This window comes from the organism of the source record quoted next, unplaced genomic scaffold (genome assembly GCF_019419815.1).
Source record: "Pyrus x bretschneideri cultivar Hongxiangsu unplaced genomic scaffold, Pyrus_bretschneideri_v1 Contig266, whole genome shotgun sequence".
Taxonomy (NCBI): Eukaryota; Viridiplantae; Streptophyta; class Magnoliopsida; order Rosales; family Rosaceae; genus Pyrus; species Pyrus x bretschneideri.
Genome location: NW_025999575.1, coordinates 582,979 through 606,004, shown reverse-complemented (window position 1 = coordinate 606,004; position 23,026 = coordinate 582,979). Strand labels below are relative to the sequence as shown.

The following is a 23,026-nucleotide window of genomic DNA, read 5'->3' as shown; positions in this document are numbered from 1 at the left end:
GATCCCTCCATCACTACGGAATAAAAGGAGTGATCTCGTAGTTTTTGGTCTGTGAAGATACGTTGTTAGGTGCTCTATTTTATTTTACCATTAAGAAATATGGTGCTAACTAATATATTTGATGATATAAATGATGGTTGATTCGTCATAACCCCTCATTATTTTAGTGAAAAGATCATGTATAATTGTAGGATTTAGATGGATGGGTACAAATCACCTTCAAATTACTTGTACATTGGTTAATTAACAACTTGGTAATTGAGATGGGCAAACAAATTTGCAGTACATATTTTGACTAGAGATAAATTAAATTACCCTATATTAGCTCATTACTGAAAGGGGTGAGAAATCCGCACTCCTTTTTACTTCTCACACACCCTTTTAATTTTCTACCGTCTGACAAGATGAATTGAAGAAGATCAAAGGACATAAATTAAAAAGGGGTGTGCTCCACGTTGAAGGAAGATTTGTGAAAAACATGTTCATTTAAGCAACATCAATAGCATGCAATTAACAATTAAAGACGGAATCATGCTTGTATGCACTTAAAACAAAACATTTACTCATGAAATTCAAAGCCTAGTAGATAGGTGAACCAAGACTCAACTCAAAACAAAGTGAGTTGAGAAATCAATACCTTTGTAGATTCCTCTTTGCATAAGCAAAGGCTAATCACCCAAAGAGAGGGCCTTCATTCCTTGCATCTTAGATCCATGGATTTGGATGGATGAAAAAGTTTCTCCAAGTTCCCAAAATTGAGAACCTCTAATGATTCATCACCAAGGCATAATGAAGAAGAAATGAGTGACCTTGGAGGAGTTTGATTGCTAGATGATCCCTCCAAGGTGGCCTAAATTTTAGAGAGAAAGGAGAGCTTGTGTTCTCATCCTTTCCCCAAAAATTACCATATGTAAATTTTAGGCTATAAAGTCCTTTATATAGTCCCTTCAAATAAGTGACCTAATGGACCAAAAGCCCTATTCTTCTAACATGGCAAGCCTATAGGGTTTATTGGGCTTTCAAGCCCTTTGTTTATTCAAGTTGTCATACAACTTGAGTTAATGGGCTTGACATTCAAATCCCATTGGGCCTTGCGGCCCAAAACTAACCCGAGGTCTTTAACGAACTTATTCGTTCGATTAATTAACATATTAATTAATCCTAGCCTTAGATAAATAATTAAACCATTTAATTATTCTTACTCATCTCCGTTGTTTCTTCAAACTCTACCTTACTCGGTGAACGATCCATTAGGTTCCTTTTAGCGAGGCAGTGGGCGATTAAAACTCTTTCTAATCGATTGTGAATTGAAACTTACTTTCAATTCTCCCGTTAGTGATAATACACTTTTAGGGCTTCCACAAACCATGGTTGACGCCTAGCAGCATGTCATGGTTACCCAAGCTAATCAGAAGAGGTGGAGAACCTATTCAGTTTTAGGATTACAAATGCAATACGGTCTTTCTCTAATACAATACTCTTGACCACATTGTTTGGTTTGATAGTTTATTCATGTCTACTATCCAATGTGAGTCTTATGCTTATATGATTACCTTGAATGTGATTTGGAACACATTCCTAAATCTCATTCATACTTTGGCCAAAGATTCTTAATCATATCATAGAGTATTCTCCCTCAAACAGTTTGAAGGTTAGAGATCCCTTGTTGCGCATTCACTTGCCTCCATGGCTAAGTGGCTTAACCCCAACGATGTGATGGACACCCTCCTGATGGAGTGACTTTGACATAATCAAAGATTAAGGACCTAACCACAAGACAACTGTGATGCCTCAGGTCAAAAGACTAATTTGCATTATCCCAACCATGAGTTCTCATGTGACATGAATATGAGAACTCTTCGTTGATCATGTTCAGTGAACTCATTCTCTATTGAGCACCTACGTACTTGTCTTGATGTCACACACACCAATGACTCGAGACTAGTCACTCTTCCTGAGAGAAGACATAGCACGTACTGATCTTAACGGACTGTCAATGCCCAATTGACAATCCTATGATCAGGAACGTTTAGGATGTGTCAACGAAATAATGGTCTCATGAATCTAACTTCTTTAGATCGCATTCTTCCAACCACATATTCCTTGGACTTATCGTTTAAGCATATAACATTTATATGAGACGGCTCAAACAATAATCTTTGCCCTTTACATTTAAACTACATTAGTTTGAAATGTTCGTAAAGTATCATCATATGATTGGTTTTAGGGCACATTTCCAACACACGTCACACGAGTTATGTTGTCCACGTGTTAGGCATGTGTGGGGGCATGTTGAAATAAATCCCACATTGGTGAGGAGGGACCTTGCATGTGCTTATAAGTAGTTAGGCTACTCCTCATGTTGCCAATTAGTTTTATGGTGGAATCTCAACTTTCTTCATGGTATCACAGCAGGTTGTCCCATGTGTGAAGCCCAATGACCACACGTGCTCCACATCACACGAGTTATGTTGTCCATGTTTTAGGCATGTGTGAGGATGTATTGAGAATGAATCCCAAATTGATGAGGAGGGACCTTGCATGTGCTTATATAGTTAGGCTACTCTCCATATTGCCAATTGGTTTTATGGTGGAACCTTAACTTTCTTCATGGTATCATATCAAGTTGTCCTATATGTGAAGACAACGGCCACACATGCTCCATGTCACACGAGTTATGTTTTCTACGTATTAAGCATGTGTGGGGGCGTGTTGAGAATGAATCTCACATTGATGAGGATGAACCTTACATGTACTTATAAGTAGTTGGATTACTCCTTATATTGCCAATTGGTTTTATAGTGGAACCTCACCTTTCTTCATGGTATCAGAGTAGGTTATCCCATGTGTGATGCCCAATAGTCACACGAGTTATGTTGTCCACATATTAGGCACATATAGGGGCGTGATGATAATGAGTCCCATATTGATGAAGAAGGAGCTTGCATGTGCTTATAAGTAGTTGAGCTACTCCTCATATTGCTAATTGGTTTTCTGGTGGAACCTCAACTTTCTTCATGGTATCAAAGCAGGTTGTCCCATGTGTGAAGCACAACGGCCACACATGCTCTGCGTCACATGAGTTATGTTATCCATGTGTTAGGCATGTGTGAGGGCATATTGAAAATGAATCCCACATTAATGAGCAGGGACCTTGCCCGTGCTTATATAGTTTGGCTACTCTCCATATATGCCAATTTGTTTTACGGTGGAACCTCAACTTTCTTCATGGTATCAGAGCATGTTGTCACACATATGAAGCCCAACGGCCACACGTACTCCACGTCATACGAGTTATGTTATCCATGTGTTAGGCATGTGTGGGGACATGTTGAGAACGAATCCCACATTTATGAGGAGGGACCTTGCATGTGCTTATAAGTAGTTGGGCTACTCCTCATATTGCCAATTAGTTTTATGGTGGAACCTCAACTTGCTTCATAGACTGTTGTCATACTCAAGTGGGAGAATGTTGGAATAAGAGTACGTGTGATTAATGAGTTTTAGGTGGGCTATATTGTATTCGATCTTGTATAGGAAAGTCTTATTGAAAGTGGAATGCCAATCCTCATTACAGATGGATTATTTATTGGCATTGAAATCGATTTCTTATTGAACAAGAAAACATATTTAGTTTCCGATGTGGATTTTAATAGGGAATCCTAGTTGGTTTTGGCAAAGATTGATATCTATAAATAGTGACCTCTACTCTGATTATGCTCATTCTTGGACTTCAAACCTATTGTGATTCGAGCATTCTATTTTTGTAAGAGAGGAGAACGTTTAGTGAGGTACCGTTTGGTACACAAATGGGATGGAACGGAACGGGATGAGACAAGACGGGATAGGACGGAATGGAACAGAATGAAGGTTCCATGTTATATTTGGTACGCATAAGTCGGAACGGGATGGTTGTTCCGTTTTGTGTTTGGTAAGCGCAGGACGGATCAGAACCAAAAAAATTAAATGACTAACTTAGCCTTGTTCCGTCTGTTGTTTGATACATTGTTTATGTATGGGATGGTACAGGACAGGACTAGACGGGATATATTCAAACAAAGAAAATGAAATGATTGTACAGTGTTTATGCGTGGGTCAGTACGAGTTGCTAGCTGATACCAGCATATAAAAAAGAAAGGTAGATAGTTAAAAAAGTAAATGGAATTGCTCTACATTGCTATGCTACGGTAAATTGTTGTGTTCTGAAATTGTACAATTGCTGAGCGCGAGTATGAACTCAATGGCTGCAGTTCTCAACTTGATAGAGCTTGCATCGACTATTCGGTGTAGAAAGAAGAGAAGACTAGCGGCATTGCAGTTCTGCCTGGACGCAGTCATCAAGTTAACATTGTTATGCTGTATAAACAAGTGGCTCACGCCATTAACATAAACAACTGGATCATGAGACTCCGGATCAACCTGAACCGCATCTCAACAAGCATGGAAAGAAAAACAAAATGCCACTATCAATTTCTACTCTCACAAAGAAAAACAAAATGCCACTATCAATTTCTACTCTCACAAAACAGATCAAATCCAAATTTGCAGGGGAATAATTCATCAACAAACGACAATTCAGTTTCGTTTTCCTTCGTTTTGTCGGCAACCAATTAGTTCCCCAAACAATTACAAGATAAAAAAACGCAGAAATACTGGAAATGGAGGTGTTAGGGTTCCAGATTCTTTTAATTTCTTTCTCTTCAAATCAAACACAAAAAAATCCCAAATTGTTTTTATTTTCAATTTACAGAGGCTTCGTCGGATCGTCGGATCTGCAAATTCATTTCAATAAATTTATGTAGCTTCGTCATCGTCCTCCCTGCAGCGTCGTCATCATCCTCTGTGTAGCATCATCGTCGGCCTGGCTATGGTGACGGCGCCGGAGAAGAAGGTGCATCCATAGTTGGGTTCAGATGGGTTTGCTGGGATTGGGTTAGCAGTTGGGTTGCTAGGTTTGTGGTGGAGGAAGAGGAGGCTACATGAGAGACGAGGGTAGAAGAGAGGGAGGTTACGGGAGGGAAAGGGAGGTAGACAATGTAATTAATGAAAAAGAAGAGGGGTATTGTTGTTCAAAAAAAATTAATTTTGTGTTCTACGGGGTGGAACGAGTTGTTCCAGGAGGGAAAGGTGGAATGAAAAAATGACCAAAATCCGTTCCACGGGACAGTGCATTCCATAATTTTTAGGTGCACCAAACATGAGACGGAATGTCTCGTGCCACTGCGTTTCGTCCCGTCCCTCGTACCAAACAGTACCTCAGACTTTTGGTGATATGGCTTCAAGTTCTGGAACTTCTGCACGTGAGTTTTTGTCCTATATTCGTTATACAGGTAAAGTGGTTTCGTGTCTTGATAAATTATGATTCATGTCTCAACCTTATTCTACATACATCCAAAAAAAATAAAAAATCATTGCCCGCAAGACTTTCCTTGGAACTAAGTTGGGTATGGTAGGGCCTATTGATTGGCCTTCAATTTTTGGGCTGGTGGAGCAATGTTTTTGAGTTTTGGGCAATATTTTGTGCCCTTGCCTTCCACCGCTAGAACTGTTCTACTCAAGTTTAGAATTAAGGGTGCATTAGGGTATTTGATGGTATTTTTCGAAGAAATGTGGTGAACAAGAAAACGTTTTAATTTTTAATGAGCGTAGATAGAAATTGGGGTAAAATTGAATGAGAAGTGGTGTCTAAATAGGAAAAACTTGGTTGTAATAAGGATGCAGTTATGTGATTGTATTTCTAATGAAAAAGGTTCTCTTAATGAAAAAATTCTCTTAGTTAATTAAAAATTGTGTGAATATGGAAATTTTCCTTTTCTTAGTAAATTAAAATCATGTGATGTTACAAGCTGGCCATATACAAATATTATGCTAACCTTATTTTCAATTTAATGTAGAACTTAAAGGGTAAAATTCGAACTATTATTTTGTATCAATTAAAAAAATAATAAAAAAGTAAAATTTGAAAGTGCGATCCTTCATAAAATTCTAAATTGACCGGATCACCCCTGTTTTCTTTGGAAAACTCGCTAACTCTAATAGCCCTTGTTTTCTTTGATAGCTAAATATGTTGTGGTTGTGGAACTCCAAGTTTTTTTAGTAATGTTGAATTTTGGCATCATATGTGGTAATATGTTTATAATTGAACCTCGATCTACCAAGCCCTAGGGACTCGGAGTTTTGGTTTAAATTGTCTCTCAAACTGGTGGTGTTTTCCTATGTACATATTACATGAGAAGATTTCCTGTGGAACAAAATTGCCAAAATGTCCCAGGTGCGTAAAACTGAAACTCTTAAAGATAGGGTGACTGAAATGACCCAGGTACGTGAAAGTGAAACTCCTGAAGATAGGGTAGCCGAAATTCTGTCCAGGTTGCCTCCGAAGTCTCTGATGCGGTTCAAATGTATACGCAAGTCTTGGGGCACGATCATCAACAATCCAAGTTTTATGGCCAAACACCTCAGCAATTCCGTTGACAACAAATTCTCATCCTCCACTTGTATCCTTCTCCGCCGTTCTCAGATGCCCGTTTTCCCGGACAGAAGTTGGAAACGAGAATATTTCTGGTCCATGATTAATCTTTCCCATGATAGTGATGAGCACAACCTTTATTATGATGTTGAGGACCTAAATATACAATTTCCATTGGAAGATCATGATCATGTATCGATTCATGGCTATTGCAATGGGATTGTCTGTCTAATAGTAGGGAAAAATGCTGTTTTATACAATCCTGCAACGAGGGAACTGAAGCAACTACCTGATTCATGCCTTCTTCTACCTTCCCCTCCGGAGGGAAAATTCGAATTGGAATCGACCTTTCAAGGAATGGGATTTGGCTATGATAGCAAAGCTGAAGAATACAAGGTTGTGAAAATTATAGAAAATTGTGAGTATTCAGATGATATGCGAACATTTTCTCATCGTATTGCTCTTCCTCACACGGCTGAGGTATATGTCACGACTACTAACTCTTGGAGAGTGATCGAGATTGAAATATCAAGTGATACCTATAATTGTTCTTGTTCAGTATACTTGAAGGGATTTTGTTATTGGTTTGCAAGCGATGACGAGGAATACAATTGCCTGATAGGAAAGAATCCGGTTTTTTGTTTTATGATATTTTTCTGTATAATGAATCCATCGCTTCTTTTTGCTCTCATTATGATAATGACAATTCTGGAATATTGGAAATACTTGAAATATGGGTAATGGACGATTGTGATGGAGTCAAGAGTTCATGGACAAAACTACAAACCCTTGGACCCTTTAAAGACAATGAGAATTTGTTGACATTTTGGAAAAGTGACGAGCTTCTTATGGTTACCTCTGATAAAAGAGCCGTCTCTTATAATTCTAGTACTAGAAATCTCAAGTATATTCATATTCCTCTTATTATCAATAAGGTTGCAGATTTTGAAGCTCTTATTTATGTGGAAAGTATTGTTTCAGTCCAGTGAGTAGAGGGCAAAGTTCGATTTTCTCCTATTTAATTTGTATGTATGATATAATGCTAGAGTTTGCATTTTTTAGTTTTGGTTTGCGGCCTTCGGAATATATTTGCTTGTCATGGGCTGCCTTCAGTTTTTTGGGTTTTCCACATTTTGTAATTTTATTCTATTTGATAGTATTTTACTATTTTTCTAGAGTTAATGAACACTGACAGTTCCCTTATGTTTTCCTTTGTTCTTCAAAATTCCCTTCTTAAAAACCTAATAGCTTTCAAGTTTTAAGGTTATTTTTGCAATTTTCAGAATTTAATGACGGAGTGGATTCGAATCCCGTTGGTGGTTAATCTAACAAAATCTATCATTTACAACCAAAAAAAAGGGAAAAAAAAGAGCATAATTAGTTATCAATTATAATCCAATCATAGGCACCAAATGAGGCTTTTGTTAACAACTTAACTTTAATCCCCATTTGAAAAGTGGAATGAAGTAATGATACGGGTAATTAATTTCATTTTGCTAGCTTCGGCAGTTTTAGCTTCACTGCATCCAAATTGTCTTGGCTTACCTGGCTTTCGATTTTCAAAATATTGTGCATCTTCGGCTTATAAGTCAATCTTTCTCTCATGATGTGTGAATTTTTTTTTTCCCCACTTTGTTTTTTGGTGTTTCAAAGCTTGCTTGCAGGTTTTTATGTTTTAGGTTTGTTTTAGAGGGGTTAGGTTATATGTATGAGAATGTGAAGGTAAAAGAATTCCATCTTGGTGAAAGGAAAAACCTTGTAAGAGCTTATAAGAGGTTGAGCTACTCCCATATATTTCCAATTAGTTTTATGGTGGAACCTCAACTTTCTCTATAATATCATATCAAGTTGGCCTATATGTAAAGTCTAATGGCTATACGTACTCCAATTCACCTAATTCGTGTTGGCCATATGTATTCTTTCCAGTCAAAATGTGTACTGCAAATTTATTTTTGTCCCTATATTATACACTTCATGTGGACCTGTTTTGTTTATATATGCATATACATACGTACATATATATATATATATATTTATTTATTTATATATATAATGGCAGGTAGCTGGTTAATTTTCCGGTCAACAGATTACGATGTTGTTGCCAGCACTAGCTGGATTAGGCTGTTGTAAATTTCCGAGGACAAGTGATTATGGATATCTGAGTTAATTTTCAGGCAACATATATATATAATGATCAAAATACCCCTATTTAGCGTCTTGAGTAATTATGGACCTCCGAGTTAGATTCTTAATTAGAAAAATTAATGAAAAGAATTTTAATTTTAACCAAAAACCATCCATTAGTTTTTTTTTTTTAATGATAAGGACAAAAAAAAAAAAAAAAAAAGGGAAAAAAACAAGTGCGTGCAACTCAAACCCAGTTGTCAACTCGCTCCGTCTCCTCCCATCACTTCGTTTTGCATCTAACAAATTTCGCAGCCGAGTTTCCTCTCTGGTGCGAAAATCAGGTGCGGCGCAATCCAAACGCACTTTTCAAGGCCTTTGTTGAGCACTACTACGTACATGTTTGATGCCAACTGCACGGCCATGGCTAATCTACACCAGGAAAGCTCAATGTTGAGCTCCGAAGGTCAGAAGATCCAAGGAAGGCACTTGGGTATATTTGATTTGATTTAGCTAGTCTATAATTTAGTTAACCTATACCATGAAGGCTCAATGTTGAGCCTCGAAGGTCAGAAGATCCAAGGGTCACAAAAGCAACTTGGCCAAGCTTACTAGCCTCCCCTTCCAGCAGTGCCAACACTACTGTGATTGTGGCTATGGTTTTAGTGATTTTGGCTTTTGTGATCGAGGTTTAGTTGATCCAAGGTCCATATCAGATTTTTTGTCCCTTTTATTAAAATTATGTCTTTTTCATTAAAATTTAAGTTCTTTTGTCCTTTTTATTAAAATTTAAGGGTTTTTCATCAAAATTTAAGTCTTTTTATTTAAATAAAGTTATAGCATGATTTTTTTATTAAAATAAACTTAGTTCAAACCCTTTTCATGAAAGTTTCCTTTTTCATTTTCATATTTTTTATTTATTTAAATTATTTTTCAAACCCACGAGTGCACGGGTGAAAGTAGAATTGAATTCGGGTTACGAGAGTCGGAGTTAGGAAATTAAATTAGTGAAGGGAACAATAGTAATTTCGTGTGGGAGGAATTTTAGTGGGACGTAACCTACTCCTGCTTTCTTCCTTTCCATTTTCTGAAACATTCTCCCTCTCTAACTCTCGATCTCTCTCATCCTCTCTTTATCAGCACCGTGCACCACCACCCCAGACCACAACAATCCATCTTGAATCTCACCTCAAAACCACCAAATTTAGAATCAGTGTAACCTGGGGAACTCAAACATGTCCTTGCATGTGTGTTTTGGTGGAGGGGAAAGGGAGAACTCGAGTTTGAGTTCTCGGTGGAATTTTTTTCTGCGAGTTTGACCATAGTTGTGCGGTATTCTTGGTCCACGAGTCGAATCTATACACTAGATGTTGCATCTGAGTATACCCCGTATATCTATTCACTAGATGCAAATGAGACATTTGAGAAGGTAACAGAGCCTAAAGTTCCACATCTTAGTGCGACTAGAGTTTGTTGTACTTAACACACCTTACTACACCACACGAGAGAAACATGGTTAAGAGTTCTTGTTGAGCATATTTGAAGTACCTGTTTTTCATCCATCGTTGAGTCCCAAAAACGATCTTTGAAGACAATGCCACATGTATCTACCAAATCATAACATGATGCATCCAAGAAGCAAACGCCAAGCATATTGCGTCTACATCAGCATGAGCACTAGAAGATTGAAATCAAGCAAATTCAATCCCAAGACAACTTTGCCAACCTCTTCACGAAGTCGTTACAGATGTTCATCTTCCAAAAGCTTGTCCGAGGAATTAGTATACGTAACTATCTCATTTGCAATGCTTGTAGTTTTCATTTGGAAGTTTTCTCAAACTCAACGGAGTATCCAAAAGTGTACTCACTTGACCATAATGTACTCTTTTTCCCTATGATTAAGAACATTTTCTTCACTGGGTTATTGCTACCGGGCTAGGTTTTAACAAGGCGCACCCATCCTGACTTGATCATACCCTTGTAAGCATTCTACTTACATTTTACCGTAACAAGGTTTTGTGAATTTTATTACCTATGCATTCTTTCATTTGTTTTGAGATGCGCATTTGCTCATTGGGCCTACTAGACAATACTAATTCCATATATTTTTTTGAAGATCTGATGTGTCTACTGAGAGTGTTGAGAACATTATTAGCACATATGTGATTGTCTAAATCCTAAGTAGAGATCAATTAGGAATGCTTTGGGATCTAGCAAATCTTTCCTATTATACTTGTATTACTTGAAGAGAAAGTTATTTGTCCTCCTTATTACTATAAATAAAGACACAAGGCATGAAAAAGAACATACATAATTCTTCAAGCCTTTTTTCCATCTCTTTTCTATGTCGTAGCTTCTCTTTCTCTCATTAAATTTAAGTCACAACATAAACAAAATTTTTCATTTTTATAATTTAATAATGCTTTTGTGTATTTAGTCTCAAAATGATTTTTGAGAAAGAAAAATATTGGAAATTTGTCTAATACCAATATCTAAATGGAAAAACTAGGTTCCCTTCATTAATTTTTTTTTATTTCATTAATTTAATATAGAATTAAAAAGAAAAATTTGAATGGTTAATTTGGTATCAATAAAATTTTTAAAAATAGTTAAATTTGAACGTATGATCCTCCATAACACTCGAAATTGACTGGTTCGCCCTTGTTTTCATTCGGAAACTCAAAAAAGCCAAATCTGGATCACCCCTATTTTCTTTGATAGCTATATATGTTGCAGTAATGGAACTCCAAGTTTATTTAGTATTTTTGGATTTTAGCATCTTATGTGGTAATTAATAAGTTTAGTAATTGAACGTCAATCTATCAGGCCTTAGGGACTTGGAGTTTGATTTAGTTTGTCTCTCTAACTGGTGGTGTTCTTTCCTGTGTATCTATAAATGTGAAGAATTCCTGTGGAAAAAAAACTGCCGAAATGTCCAAGGTGCGTGAAACTGAAACTTCTGAAGATAGGGTGGTCGCGATCATGTCCAAGTTGCCGCCCAAGTCTCTGATGCGATTCAAATGCATACGCAAGTCTTGGTGCACTCTCATCAACAGTCCAAGTTTTGTGGCCAAACACCTTAGCAATGCTGTGGACAACAAATTCTCATCCTATACTTCTATCCTCCTCAACCGTTCTCAGGTTCACGTTTTCCCGGACAAGAGTTGGAAACATGAAGTTTTATGGTCCATGATTAATTTTTTTAATGATAGAGTTGCATGCACCCTTTATTATGGTGTTGAGGACCTAAATATACCGTTTCCAAGGGATGACCATCAACATGTACTGATTCATGGTTATTGCAATGGAATTGTCTGTGTAATATCAGGGAAAAATATTCTTTTATGCAATCCTGCAACGAGGGGATTCAGGCAACTTCCTGATTCATTCCTTCTCCTACCTTCCCCTCTCGGCGGAAAATTCGAATTGGAGACCGATTTTGGAGGATTGGGATTTGGCTATGATTGCAAAGCTAAAGATTACAAGGTTGTGCGAATTATAGAAAATTGTGAGTATTCAGATGATGAGCGAACATATTATCTTCGTATTCCTCTGCCTCACACGGCTGAGGTATACACCATGGCTACTAACTCTTGGAAAGAGATCAAGATTGATATATCAAGTAAAACTTATCCCTGTTCTTGTTCAGTGTACTTGAAGGGATTTTGTTATTGGTTTACAAGGGATGGTGAGGAATTCATACTTTCATTTGATTTAGGCAATGAGATATTTCATAGAATACAATTGCCTTCTAGGAGAGAATCCGGTTTTGAGTTTTATTATATTTTTTTGTGTAATGAATCCATTGCTTCTTTTTGCTCTCTTTATGATCGAAGTGAAGATTCTAAATCATGTGAAATATGGGTAATGGACGATTATGATGCAGTCAAGAGTTCATGGACAAAACTCCTAGTCGCTGGACCCTTTAAAGGCATTGAGAAGCCATTGACACTTTGGAAATGTGACGAGCTTCTTATGATTGACACCGATGGAAGAGTCATCTCTTATAATTCTGGCATTGGATATCTCACCTATCTTCATATTCCTCCGATTATCAATAGGGTCATAGATTCTCAAGCTCTTATTTATGTAGAAAGTATTGTTCCAGTCAAGTGAGTTGAGGGCAAAGTTAAGTTCATTTTCTCCTATTTACTTTGTATGCATGATATAAGGCTTGAGTTTGCATCTTTAAATGTGATTAGCTTTGTGTCTTTTGTACTATGTTTGCTTATTATGGGATGCCTTTAGTTTGTGGATTCTATCTGAAAGTTTATGCTAACTAATTTTCTTTAGAGTTACTTAATGATAACAATTCTCTTATGTGTTTTTTTTTTTCCTTCGGACTTTCCTTCTTAAAAATCTAATGAATATTTACTCATTTAACATAATCAAGTTAAACCTTCTACTATAGGGATGCTAAAAAAATTTAGGCAACAAAGAATATTTATAGCCTTATTAGCCCTAAACATAGTTCGTAAAATATGAAACAAGTATAGTATGTGAAAAATACGTACGTGTATTATTCAACAACAATGCTAAAACTTCAACTTGAAAAATTCAATCACTTTTTTTATTTTTTTAAATTAATTATTTTATGTTAAAAATACGTGTTGGATATGTGAATTTTACATGTATTAAACATGAAAGTATGTACATATATGTTTAAAACGTGTATTCTATGTTGGACTTATAAAAAAACATGCAATTTAATGAATCATTAAAACGTGTACGAAAATAGAAGTATTTTTTTAGAACATGTAAATACTTGTATAATATGTGAATTTACTAACTATATATGTAACCTCTCATCAATACAATAGTAAAAATTATAAGAAGCTAGATTTGATGGAAATAAATTCATGAAAAATCTATCAATATCTGTGACGACCCGTCCCAAATTATTATATATTTTTCTCCCTTAATGTGTAAAGTGACGATTATACCCTCGGTGGCTTAGTGATGTGGATGTACATATGCAGTTTTAAATAATCTTCCTCGCTATTGTAATTAGATTGTACTCGATGTCATGAGCGTGTCGATGCGAGTTAGGGTTGAATCGGATTCGTAATGAAAAAGTTACGATTATTTAAGTGCATAAACGGGTAAATTGTGGACCAATTATAGAGGTTCCTATTTCCTTGGGCCCAATCAAATTTTGTTTTTGTTTTTTTTTTTTAAAATACCTCTCCCTCTTCTGCCCAATCAGAACCCACACACACACACGAACCCTCTTTCTCTCTCCTTCATGAGACTTCCTATTTCTTCTTCTTGCACCTGAGACATCCCCAACGCACTTACACCTCAAACTCTTACTGATCGAACTTGTGAAGTTTACCATCAGACTCCCCTCGACCTCACGATCATTGTTATACCATTTGTTCTTCGATTTGGTGAACTTTGAGTCGGTGGCTTGTGAGCTCCTACTCGGTGGAGCTTGGGTTGATGTGATCACAGATGAATTACTTGGTTTTGAGACTTAGGGAAACCTCCACGTAACTCCCTAAGGACTCTAGAGTAAGTTTAGGAAGGACTTGACATCAGAACAAGTGAGTTTGAGAAGTTTCAATTTTGGCCGGTTCATTCGAGGGATTTTTAAGCCCTTTCCTGTTTGATTTTGGACTCTTAAGAGGTATGAACTTGTTTTATTCCTCAAGAGCTTCAAATCCATATAAATTTTGTGGATTTTGGTTGAAAAATGAGTTAGATATAAGAGTTTTAAAATTTTCCAGAAACCGGCTAGTACAGACGGCGGCGGATTCTGGCTAGTCATCGGAGAAGAAGAGGAATATTCCGTCAACTTTGACGGAATATACTGATGGCGTCAGGTAACTCTGTTAGTATTTTAACGGAATATTTCCTAACGCCATTAGGGATTCCGTCAGTGTGCCAAGCACGTGCCTGCGCGTGGTCGGCGCGTGTGACGTCCAAAAATTATTCTAAAAATATGGGGGTGTTCGTGTTGTCGAGTATATCATTTTGGTATATCCCATTTGAGCAATGTATGAGAAGTTATTCCTTGGGTTTATGTATGTGCTTTAAAATTAACAAAAAATTAGTTATTTTGCATATAGGTGAAACGTACCCTGAGGATGAGCGTGCACAAGCGAGATTGGGGGGATACGATCCTGCTACTTATCAGTGAGTGGGCATTTACTTTCTATATATATATATATTGTGGTTTTTAGAATTTTTTTTTTTAAAAATGATTTATGCTTTAAATGCCATGTCAAAATGAGTTACATTTTAAGTATTTCATTATTATCAATCGTGAATTATATTGTTTGATGCTGCGGAGGCTTAAGTAAGCTTCAAGTGAGTATATTGTGATGGTATTGGTTGCATTGCACATCATTATGCATAGATGCATTTAAAGCTCATCAATGCACCTTGGTGTTAGTGCTCCCGCCCGAGGTTAGGGCACAGTCCTTCACATGATGTTTACCTCCCGCACTACATGCTCACCTTGGATCCATGTTTGGTGCCAGCCTTGTTGTACAAACCACAATAGGTGGTTTCGACTCATAGATGACCCGCAATTATTCGCACAGCCTTCATGTGATCATAGCACTTGAGTGTACATATTTACATCCAGCCCTGTCATATAGACCACAATAGGTAGTTCTGACTCGTGTGCTAGCATATACTGATGAGCTATGGGTCCAGTTGTATAGGTCACATTAGGTGACTTTGACTGGCATAGTACTTTATATTGATTTCACCTGACTTACATCTGTTAGTGCAGAAACGTTATGACATGGCATATTTCAGTTTTTACTATCTTTGTGCATTGGTATTCGTTTGCGTATACGTAGTAATTTTCTGGAAACTATACGGGTTTTATAGTGAGGGGTTATAATGTTCAGAAAAGATAAATATGTTTATAGATGTTTTGTTTTTGCCCACTCACCCTTCTGTTTTGCGCCCCTCCAGGTCCTAGGTAGTTGTACATCTTGGTGGCTCACGAGATCTTCTCGACGGTTCTGACGATCTACTAAATAACTGTAGGGATCTTCTCCCTATTTTGTATAATTAGCACTTAGTTGGTTTGACTGCACTGTTGGATTGCCTATACTCTGAATACTTGTATTTGGTACTTGATCACTTTCACGCACTTACTTATTATCACTAGTTATATTAGCTTAGGTTTGTTTTTATTTATTCGCATTTACCTATTACCATCATCACTTCTGTTGTGCACTTGGCTACGTCATCCTCATGTGATGGCCAACACATCTCGACTTCGGTTGGGGTGTGTCAATATCTTCATTAAATTATCACTTGAACGACTACGTGACCACCTTTTTAAGGGTATTTTTTTTTTCAAAACAACTCCTACATTTAACGAGAATATTGAAAGATTTTTCAGGGAAGAACTAAAATGATTTATGGTGGACAAATTAAGGACTACTTCTATAGATTTTCATTATCAAGGACTAAAGTGGAGATATGTTAATCCCAGGATTATTTGACTAAACAGACCATTTGACTAAAAGGCTTGTGGATTTCAAAAGATCGTATTAGTTATCGCAATTAAGTACATATTATCATGAGAGAGAGTGTATATTGTTCCCAACAAGATCCTCTTCAGATCCTTTTAGTGAGGATCATGGGGTTCCATGAATCATATTCGTTCATCGTAAATCATGCGGTTAGTTTTTGTCAAGTACTGTTTATATTTATTTTTAAATAAAAATACTTAAAATGATTTCTGACCCCACGATGTGCAATGAACGAAAACGATTCACGGATTCCCGGAATCCTCACAAAGAGGATGTGGACTCATTTTGATCGATGCCTACCAAAAGTTATCATGTCTTTGAGCATGGTCAAATCAAACTTTACAAAAACGCGATACCTCACAACATTACGACATTTAACAGTTTTTGCGATGAAGTTTGTCGCACAAAGAAAAATTTTGTCGTGCAAAGATAAACTCTTTTATTCTATCCAAGTATTCATCTGCACATCTGTTTAGATTCTATATCCACTGCCCATCCATTACATTTGCAACCACAATAAAAATACAATGTTTACAACAACTTCAACAAGATCTTGTCATCTTATGCCTCCAGTAAAGGCCCTATCCCATTTGGGAATGCACAGTTATGTGATGTAATTTATGGCTTTATTAGATTAGATATCGACGTGGGAAAGTTCCAGCAACATCTCCCTACAATTCTTCAAGTGCATGACGTAGATTTATAAATACCTATCTTGCGCTCGAAGAACGAGAAAGATGTTACTGAACTTCCCACGGTTGAAACCTAATCTATGAACCGCAAACTACGACACATAACTATGCATTCCCAAACTGTCAAAAGAATGGGACAATTCAAGAATCAATTGGACTGGAGTCATGCTTTATCATCCATGCGTGAAATTCAACTAATTCTTGATGGGAAACTAAGATTTTTTTTTTTTTTTTAAACGAAAGTGTACGAAGTTAAGCACTATTAACTCTGTACAACCGAGGTTCTAAAAATGTTAGGCGACGAGTTGGAGTCGAGCACCTAGACGGCTAGGCGGGTGCCTAAGTGGACTAGCGAATTAAGTATATTTATAATATATTGTATAAATAAGTGAACATCTATACTTAAGGGAACACATAATTGTATTTGGATATATAAATTGCAAAATAAATTGACTAGAGATTATCAAGTATTAGAACATATAGAAAACATGAGGAAAAAACATATAATGAGTGTTTATCTATGTATTTAAAAAACTCTTACATTTTATTCAAAAAAATAAAATACAAAATGAGAGTTTTTGATTTTCTATCTAAGTGAAAGTCACAGGCTAGGCGGGTTTAAGGGGGTTAGGCAGGTGCCTAGGCGGGTTAGGTAGACACCTAAGCGGGTCTAGGAGTACTTTCTTAATTTTTCAAATGCCTAGGGACTAAATATTTGCACACAAATAAATTAAATCACAACAATTATGTCACCTGAACTCAGGGTCGGTAATCCAAATCCAAAACGTGAGTTAAAAACTCAATAAATAAAAGAAAATTGAAACGGGTTGGGCTTGAAAATGAATTCCTCTTATAAAAATAACTCATGATTCTTTACAAAATTCAAGAATTTTTTACAATTTTACAGTAAATAGATGAATAACTTTCTATTCTCACATCTAGTCTTATCTCATCACGCTTATCCTTTTGGATGTCTAGTTCGTAAATCTACATAACAATAGAGGGATGAGCTTCTACAACTCAGTAGGGACATAACCTCACTACAGTAAATTGACAATATTAAATTAAGTGTCATGGCATCATCAATAATCAAACAACAAATCATTATTGATAACAATGCATGAATGCAACGCAACCTCTTCGGCTACACCTGTTAATATATAGGAGAAATTAGGTTCCCATCCCTTTTTTTCAACACCATTGATTGAAACCTTATTCCTTTTCAAATTTTAATCAAGGTCCCTTGGTTTTAATAAACATCATTAATTTTTTCAATAATAAAATATTTTACATATCAAGATAATTAAATTTTATTTATAAATTATTCATTTAGTGTTAGAAACGTTACATTTGATATATTTATATTTATGGCTAAATTTTTATCATATATTTTTATTTTTAGTTTGTATCCATTTTAATTTGCAACCCTTTTTTTTAATTTTGTGCCAATTTTCTATTCAGTTTTAGTTTGTACTCATATATTAATTTTTTTTTTGTGTCCATATTTTTCAAACTTTTATTTGTACTCATATTTTTTTGACCTTTTATTTGTACCCATAATTTATTAATGATGTACCCATTTGTCTTTAAAAATGTACCATTTTGTTATAGGTAAAATGTACCCATTTTTTTTTTCGTAAGTACCATCTTTTTTGCTTAAAATGTACCCATTGTTTTTTTTTTATATGAAATGTGCCCATTATATAAAGCGTATCATCTTTTTTTTGTATAAAATGTACCAACTTTTTGTATGTAAAATGCATCATATAAAAATTACAAATTTTTGTATGTAAAATGTCATTAATATAAGTAATGACAAATTATGGGTTTTGTTTAAGTATAATTTCTTTTAATATTTTCAACAAATTATGGATTTTATTTAAAATCTCATTAATATAAATAAATACAAATATCAAAGTTTAATTTAAAAATTATAATAACCTACATAGAAATGCATTATTGCATTAATTTCAGGGACTTCAATAAAAAATCGAAAACCAATAAGGTTTCAATCAAAGAACGTTGATAAATAGGGACCACATCCAAAGTCTCCCTATTATATATAATGAAACACACGGACCTGCACGTTATTTTACCATTTACAGTGGCAGTTCAAATATTATGTTATGCAAACTAACCCCCATATGGTATCCCAAGTTCATATACCTCTTTTGTTAGTTAACTTATCTAATTCATTGATCTCCAGCCAAAATCACCCACATCGACAATTTATCCCACCGATACCTTATTCTAATGTGCACCAGGACTGGTCTTGAGATTTTTGAGGCCCGGGGCAATAACCAAAAAAGTGCCCTAGTATAACTCCGCATAAGAAAAAAAATTTGTTTTAGTGTGCATGCCGATGTAACTTTTCTTTGATAAAATGATAGTAGGATGTGAGGGATTTGGCTAAGCAACAAGATGGGTTAGCCATAATTTGGTATCTAACTTGTCATTTAAAAGACTCAAACCTAACACCTGTCAATTATAAGTTATAAGTGAAGAAAAAATAGATTTCACATCTAAGCCATAACATTACACTTTAGTTTGTAATTACATAAGGGTACACAAATATTTCACAAGCAAAAATCAATTAAAGTCTGACAGGTGTTTTTGTATAAAACTTATAGTTATCAGGATAATTTTCTAATTTACTGTCCCTTGGGGCCTCATAAGAATTGTCATATTTTTCTATCTCTAATTTTTATATATAATGTTATAAACAATGAATGAACCAAAAAAATTATAGAAAAACCAAATACCACATATATGTTATTTAAAAATATAACTCATTTTTTCTTGGATAAGAAAGAAAAGTAACCCTAAATTGTAACATCCCGCATCGTCCAGGGGAGTGGATTCTCTAAGCCTTATATGTATATTCCCATTTCTACCTAGCACAAGGCTTTTGGGAGATGTGATATCCCGTCCCGAAAATATCGAAACGTACATGTGAAATGACCACTTTGCCCCTTAGTTAGTTCGTTTATGTTATTGGTTGTTTGTATGCCTTGTTGGCATGTTTGGAATCACACACACACCCACAGCCATACACTCCACCTGCTCCTGTCCCTTTCCCTGTCTCTCTTTTTCCCGAGTCCTCTATCTTTCTTCTTCTTCCTTCATACTCGTACGGACACACACACAACTATAACAATCGTCACAGATCGAGGAAACCAAGGGCATAGTCGTGATCGTGAGGTCGAGGGGAACACGATCATAGCATTTTCAGGTGAGAAACCAGTCGTTTTCACGTCGATTTCGCAAGCTCCGATTTGAGCACTATTCATGCAAATTTATTCTAGCATGTTTTTGGACTTTTGAAGCTTGTAGATGTGTTGGTGAGGTCCCAAGGAGCTTGGGAGTGTATCGTTGGACGGAAGTGGACGTCAGAATAGCCTGGTTCGAGTTTGGCCGGTTATGGAATTTTTGGACAGGTATAATCTTATAGTTTTAGACCTTAAAACTTGTTGGGACATGTTCTACTAGTTCTAAGGTTTAATTTGGTGCAAGAAACGTGAAAAATGGTTGAAAAATGAGCGAGAAAACGTCGATTGCAGGTTTTCCAGTTTCCGGCGCCGGCGACGGCGCCGGAGATTGATCGGAGAATGAGACGGAATATTCTGTCAATTCTGACGGAATATTCCTGACGCCGTTAACGGAATCTGTCAACTTTGACGGAATATTCCTAACGGCGTCAGTTGACGCCGTCAGTGTGCCAGGCATGTGCCTGCGCGTGGTCGGCGCATGGGGGCGCGTGCGGCGGTGAAAAATTTTTCTAAAAATTCTGGTGTGTTCCTGAGGTTGTGTAGAGCGCGTTGGTATATTCAATTGTCCATTTTGAGCAATGTATGAGAAGTTATTTTGAACGGAAGGTTATGTGCTTTAAAATTTACGTTTTTATAGTATTTTCGCATATAGGTGACACGTATCCCGAGGACGAGCGTGCTCACGCGAGGCAGGGGGGCTACGACCCTTCCACGTACCAGTGAGTGGGCTTTTTGTTTTCCGTATATACCTATATACATTTATTTTCCCAGGAATTGTTTAGAGGGTTAATTGTTTTATGCCATGTAACATATTATTATCGTTTATGCATCGCTGCATACATTAGTAGTGACATACATATATATATATATATATAGGCATATCTGGTGCTATGGACGTGCAGGTAAGTGCCAGGTAAGTGTTATTCATGTTTACTGTTAAATGGTGATTCGAGATACTTAGAGAGCTTATAACCTGCACCCCCGGTGTTAGTGCTTCCGCCCAGAGTAGGGCACAGTCCTTCACGTGTCGTTCACCTCCCGCACCACACACTCAGCTTGGATCCAAGTTAGGTGCATAGTCTTGTCGTACAGACCACTATAGGTGGTTCCGACTCGTAGGTGACCCACGATTACTTGCACAGCCTTCACGTGATCGTAGCACTAGATCGTTATATGTGTTACACCCAGGCCTGTCGTACAGACCACTTTAGGTGGTTCCGACTCGTGGGCAGGTTCAGTTATTTAGTTGAGATTCGAGCTCTACATGCAGCCGTACAGGTCACGTTAGGTGACTCCGGCTGCCAGATTATATGTTATTGAAGTGATTGATACCCGAGCACTTGCATTTCATTATGAGGCTTTGACATGGCATATTTTTGAGCATGATTGGCATATTTATACCTACGAACATATGTTTAATTTCTGGGAAGTATACAGGTTTTACGGCGAGGGGTTAGAATATTGTTTTTGAAATGGTTTTCGAAAAGCTTTGTTTTTGCCCACTCACACTTTTGTTTTGCGCCCCTCCAGGTTTTAGCGAGCTAGCAAGTTCGGTGGTTTCCCAGAGGGCTTTCCGGCGATTCTGACAGACACGCACCAATGTAGGGTCACTTCGGGTGCACTGTTATCGTATTATGTTAATTTGGATTGCTGTAAACTTAATGCTCTGAACTTAGCGGTTCACTCGCACTAGCACTCTTTACTTTGACCTTATGTATGCTAGTTTTTAATTAATCGTACTTTTATATCATTACTTTTTAGCTTCCGCACTGTGCACATGGCTACGTCACTTGCACGTGACGGCCAGCACGCCCAGATCTCGGTTGGGGTGTGTCAATTTGGTATCAGAATATATCAATCTTGATCTCTTTTCAAGAGTTAGCACCTATGGTGTATACCTCAACCGTGTGAGGAAGAGCAATACGATTATAATATGTTTGCTCATCATTAGAATACTCACAATTTTCTATAATTTGCACAACCTTGTATTCTTTAGCTTAGCATCATAGCCAAATCCCAATCCTTGAAAGGTCGTTTCCAATTCAAATTTTCCCTCGGGAGAGGAAGGTAAAAGAAGGCTTGAATTGGGAAGTTGCTTGAATTCCATCGTTCCAAGATTGCAAAAAAGAACATTGTCCCCTACTATTAAACAGATAACCCCATTACAATAACCGTGAATTTGTACATAAAAATGGTCTTCCAATGGAAACGGTATACTTAGGTCCTCAACATCATAATAAAGGTTGTGCTCATCACTATCAATGGAAAGATTAATCATCGACCAGAAAAATTCTCGTTTCCAACTCTTGTTTGGAAAATGTGAACTTGAGAACGGTTGAGAAAGATACAAGTGAAGGATGCGAGTTTGTTTTCCACGGAGTTGCTGAGGTGTTTAGCCACAAAACTTGGACTATTCGTGAGAGTGCACCAAGACTTGCGTATGCATTTGAATCGCATCAGAGACTTGGACGACAGCCTAGACAGGATTTCGACCACCCTATCTTTAGAAGTTTTACTTTCACGCTCCTGAGACTTTTCGGCAGTTTTGTTCAACATGAGGTTTTTTTAACGTGTATATATACACAGGAAAGGACATCACTAGTTTGAGAGACAAACTTAACCAAACTCCAAGTTGCTAAAGCCTGGTATATTGATGTTCAATTATTAAACATGTAAGCACATAAGATGCCAAAATTAAACAATCCTAAATAAGCTTGGAGACTACAATCTAGCGTATTTAGCTATCAAAGAAAACAGGGGTGATTCTAAGTTGGCGAGTTTTCCAAACGCTCGTAAGGACAAGCTTTACAACTTTGTGAAGGGATCAACTTCGAAATTCACCACCATAATCACATAATCTATATATTGAAATTTAACCCTTGATTGTTGTTACATTTACGCTCCTTTCTTCTCACCAAATTTTGTTTTTCCAAATTTTGTTTTTTGAAAACGTGATCTTTTAGAGGATGCATG

At 36.7% G+C, this 23,026-nt stretch overlaps 1 protein-coding gene and 2 pseudogenes across 1 annotated transcript; 2 read left to right on the top strand and 1 right to left on the bottom strand.

Annotated features, from left to right (window-relative positions):
• The first annotated feature begins 6,262 nt into the window (after positions 1-6,262).
• Positions 6,263-7,458, top strand: LOC103936012 (annotated as a pseudogene).
• Positions 7,459-11,474: 4,016 nt separating this feature from the next.
• On the top strand, positions 11,475-12,709 carry LOC103940248 (F-box/kelch-repeat protein At3g06240-like). Its single transcript, XM_009350336.3, has one exon. It carries the CDS (start codon positions 11,525-11,527, stop codon positions 12,707-12,709), a length of 1,185 nt encoding a protein of 394 aa, XP_009348611.2. The 5' UTR covers positions 11,475-11,524.
• A 9,215-nt stretch (positions 12,710-21,924) lies between these two features.
• Positions 21,925-22,609, bottom strand: LOC125478799 (annotated as a pseudogene).
• Positions 22,610-23,026: the final 417 nt, after the last annotated feature.

Bases quoted from the DNA above. Each gene is read 5' to 3' on its own strand.
- LOC103940248 (XM_009350336.3), top strand. From the start codon at position 11,525: ATGTCCAAGGTGCGTGAAACTGAAACTTCTGAAGATAGGGTGGTCGCG.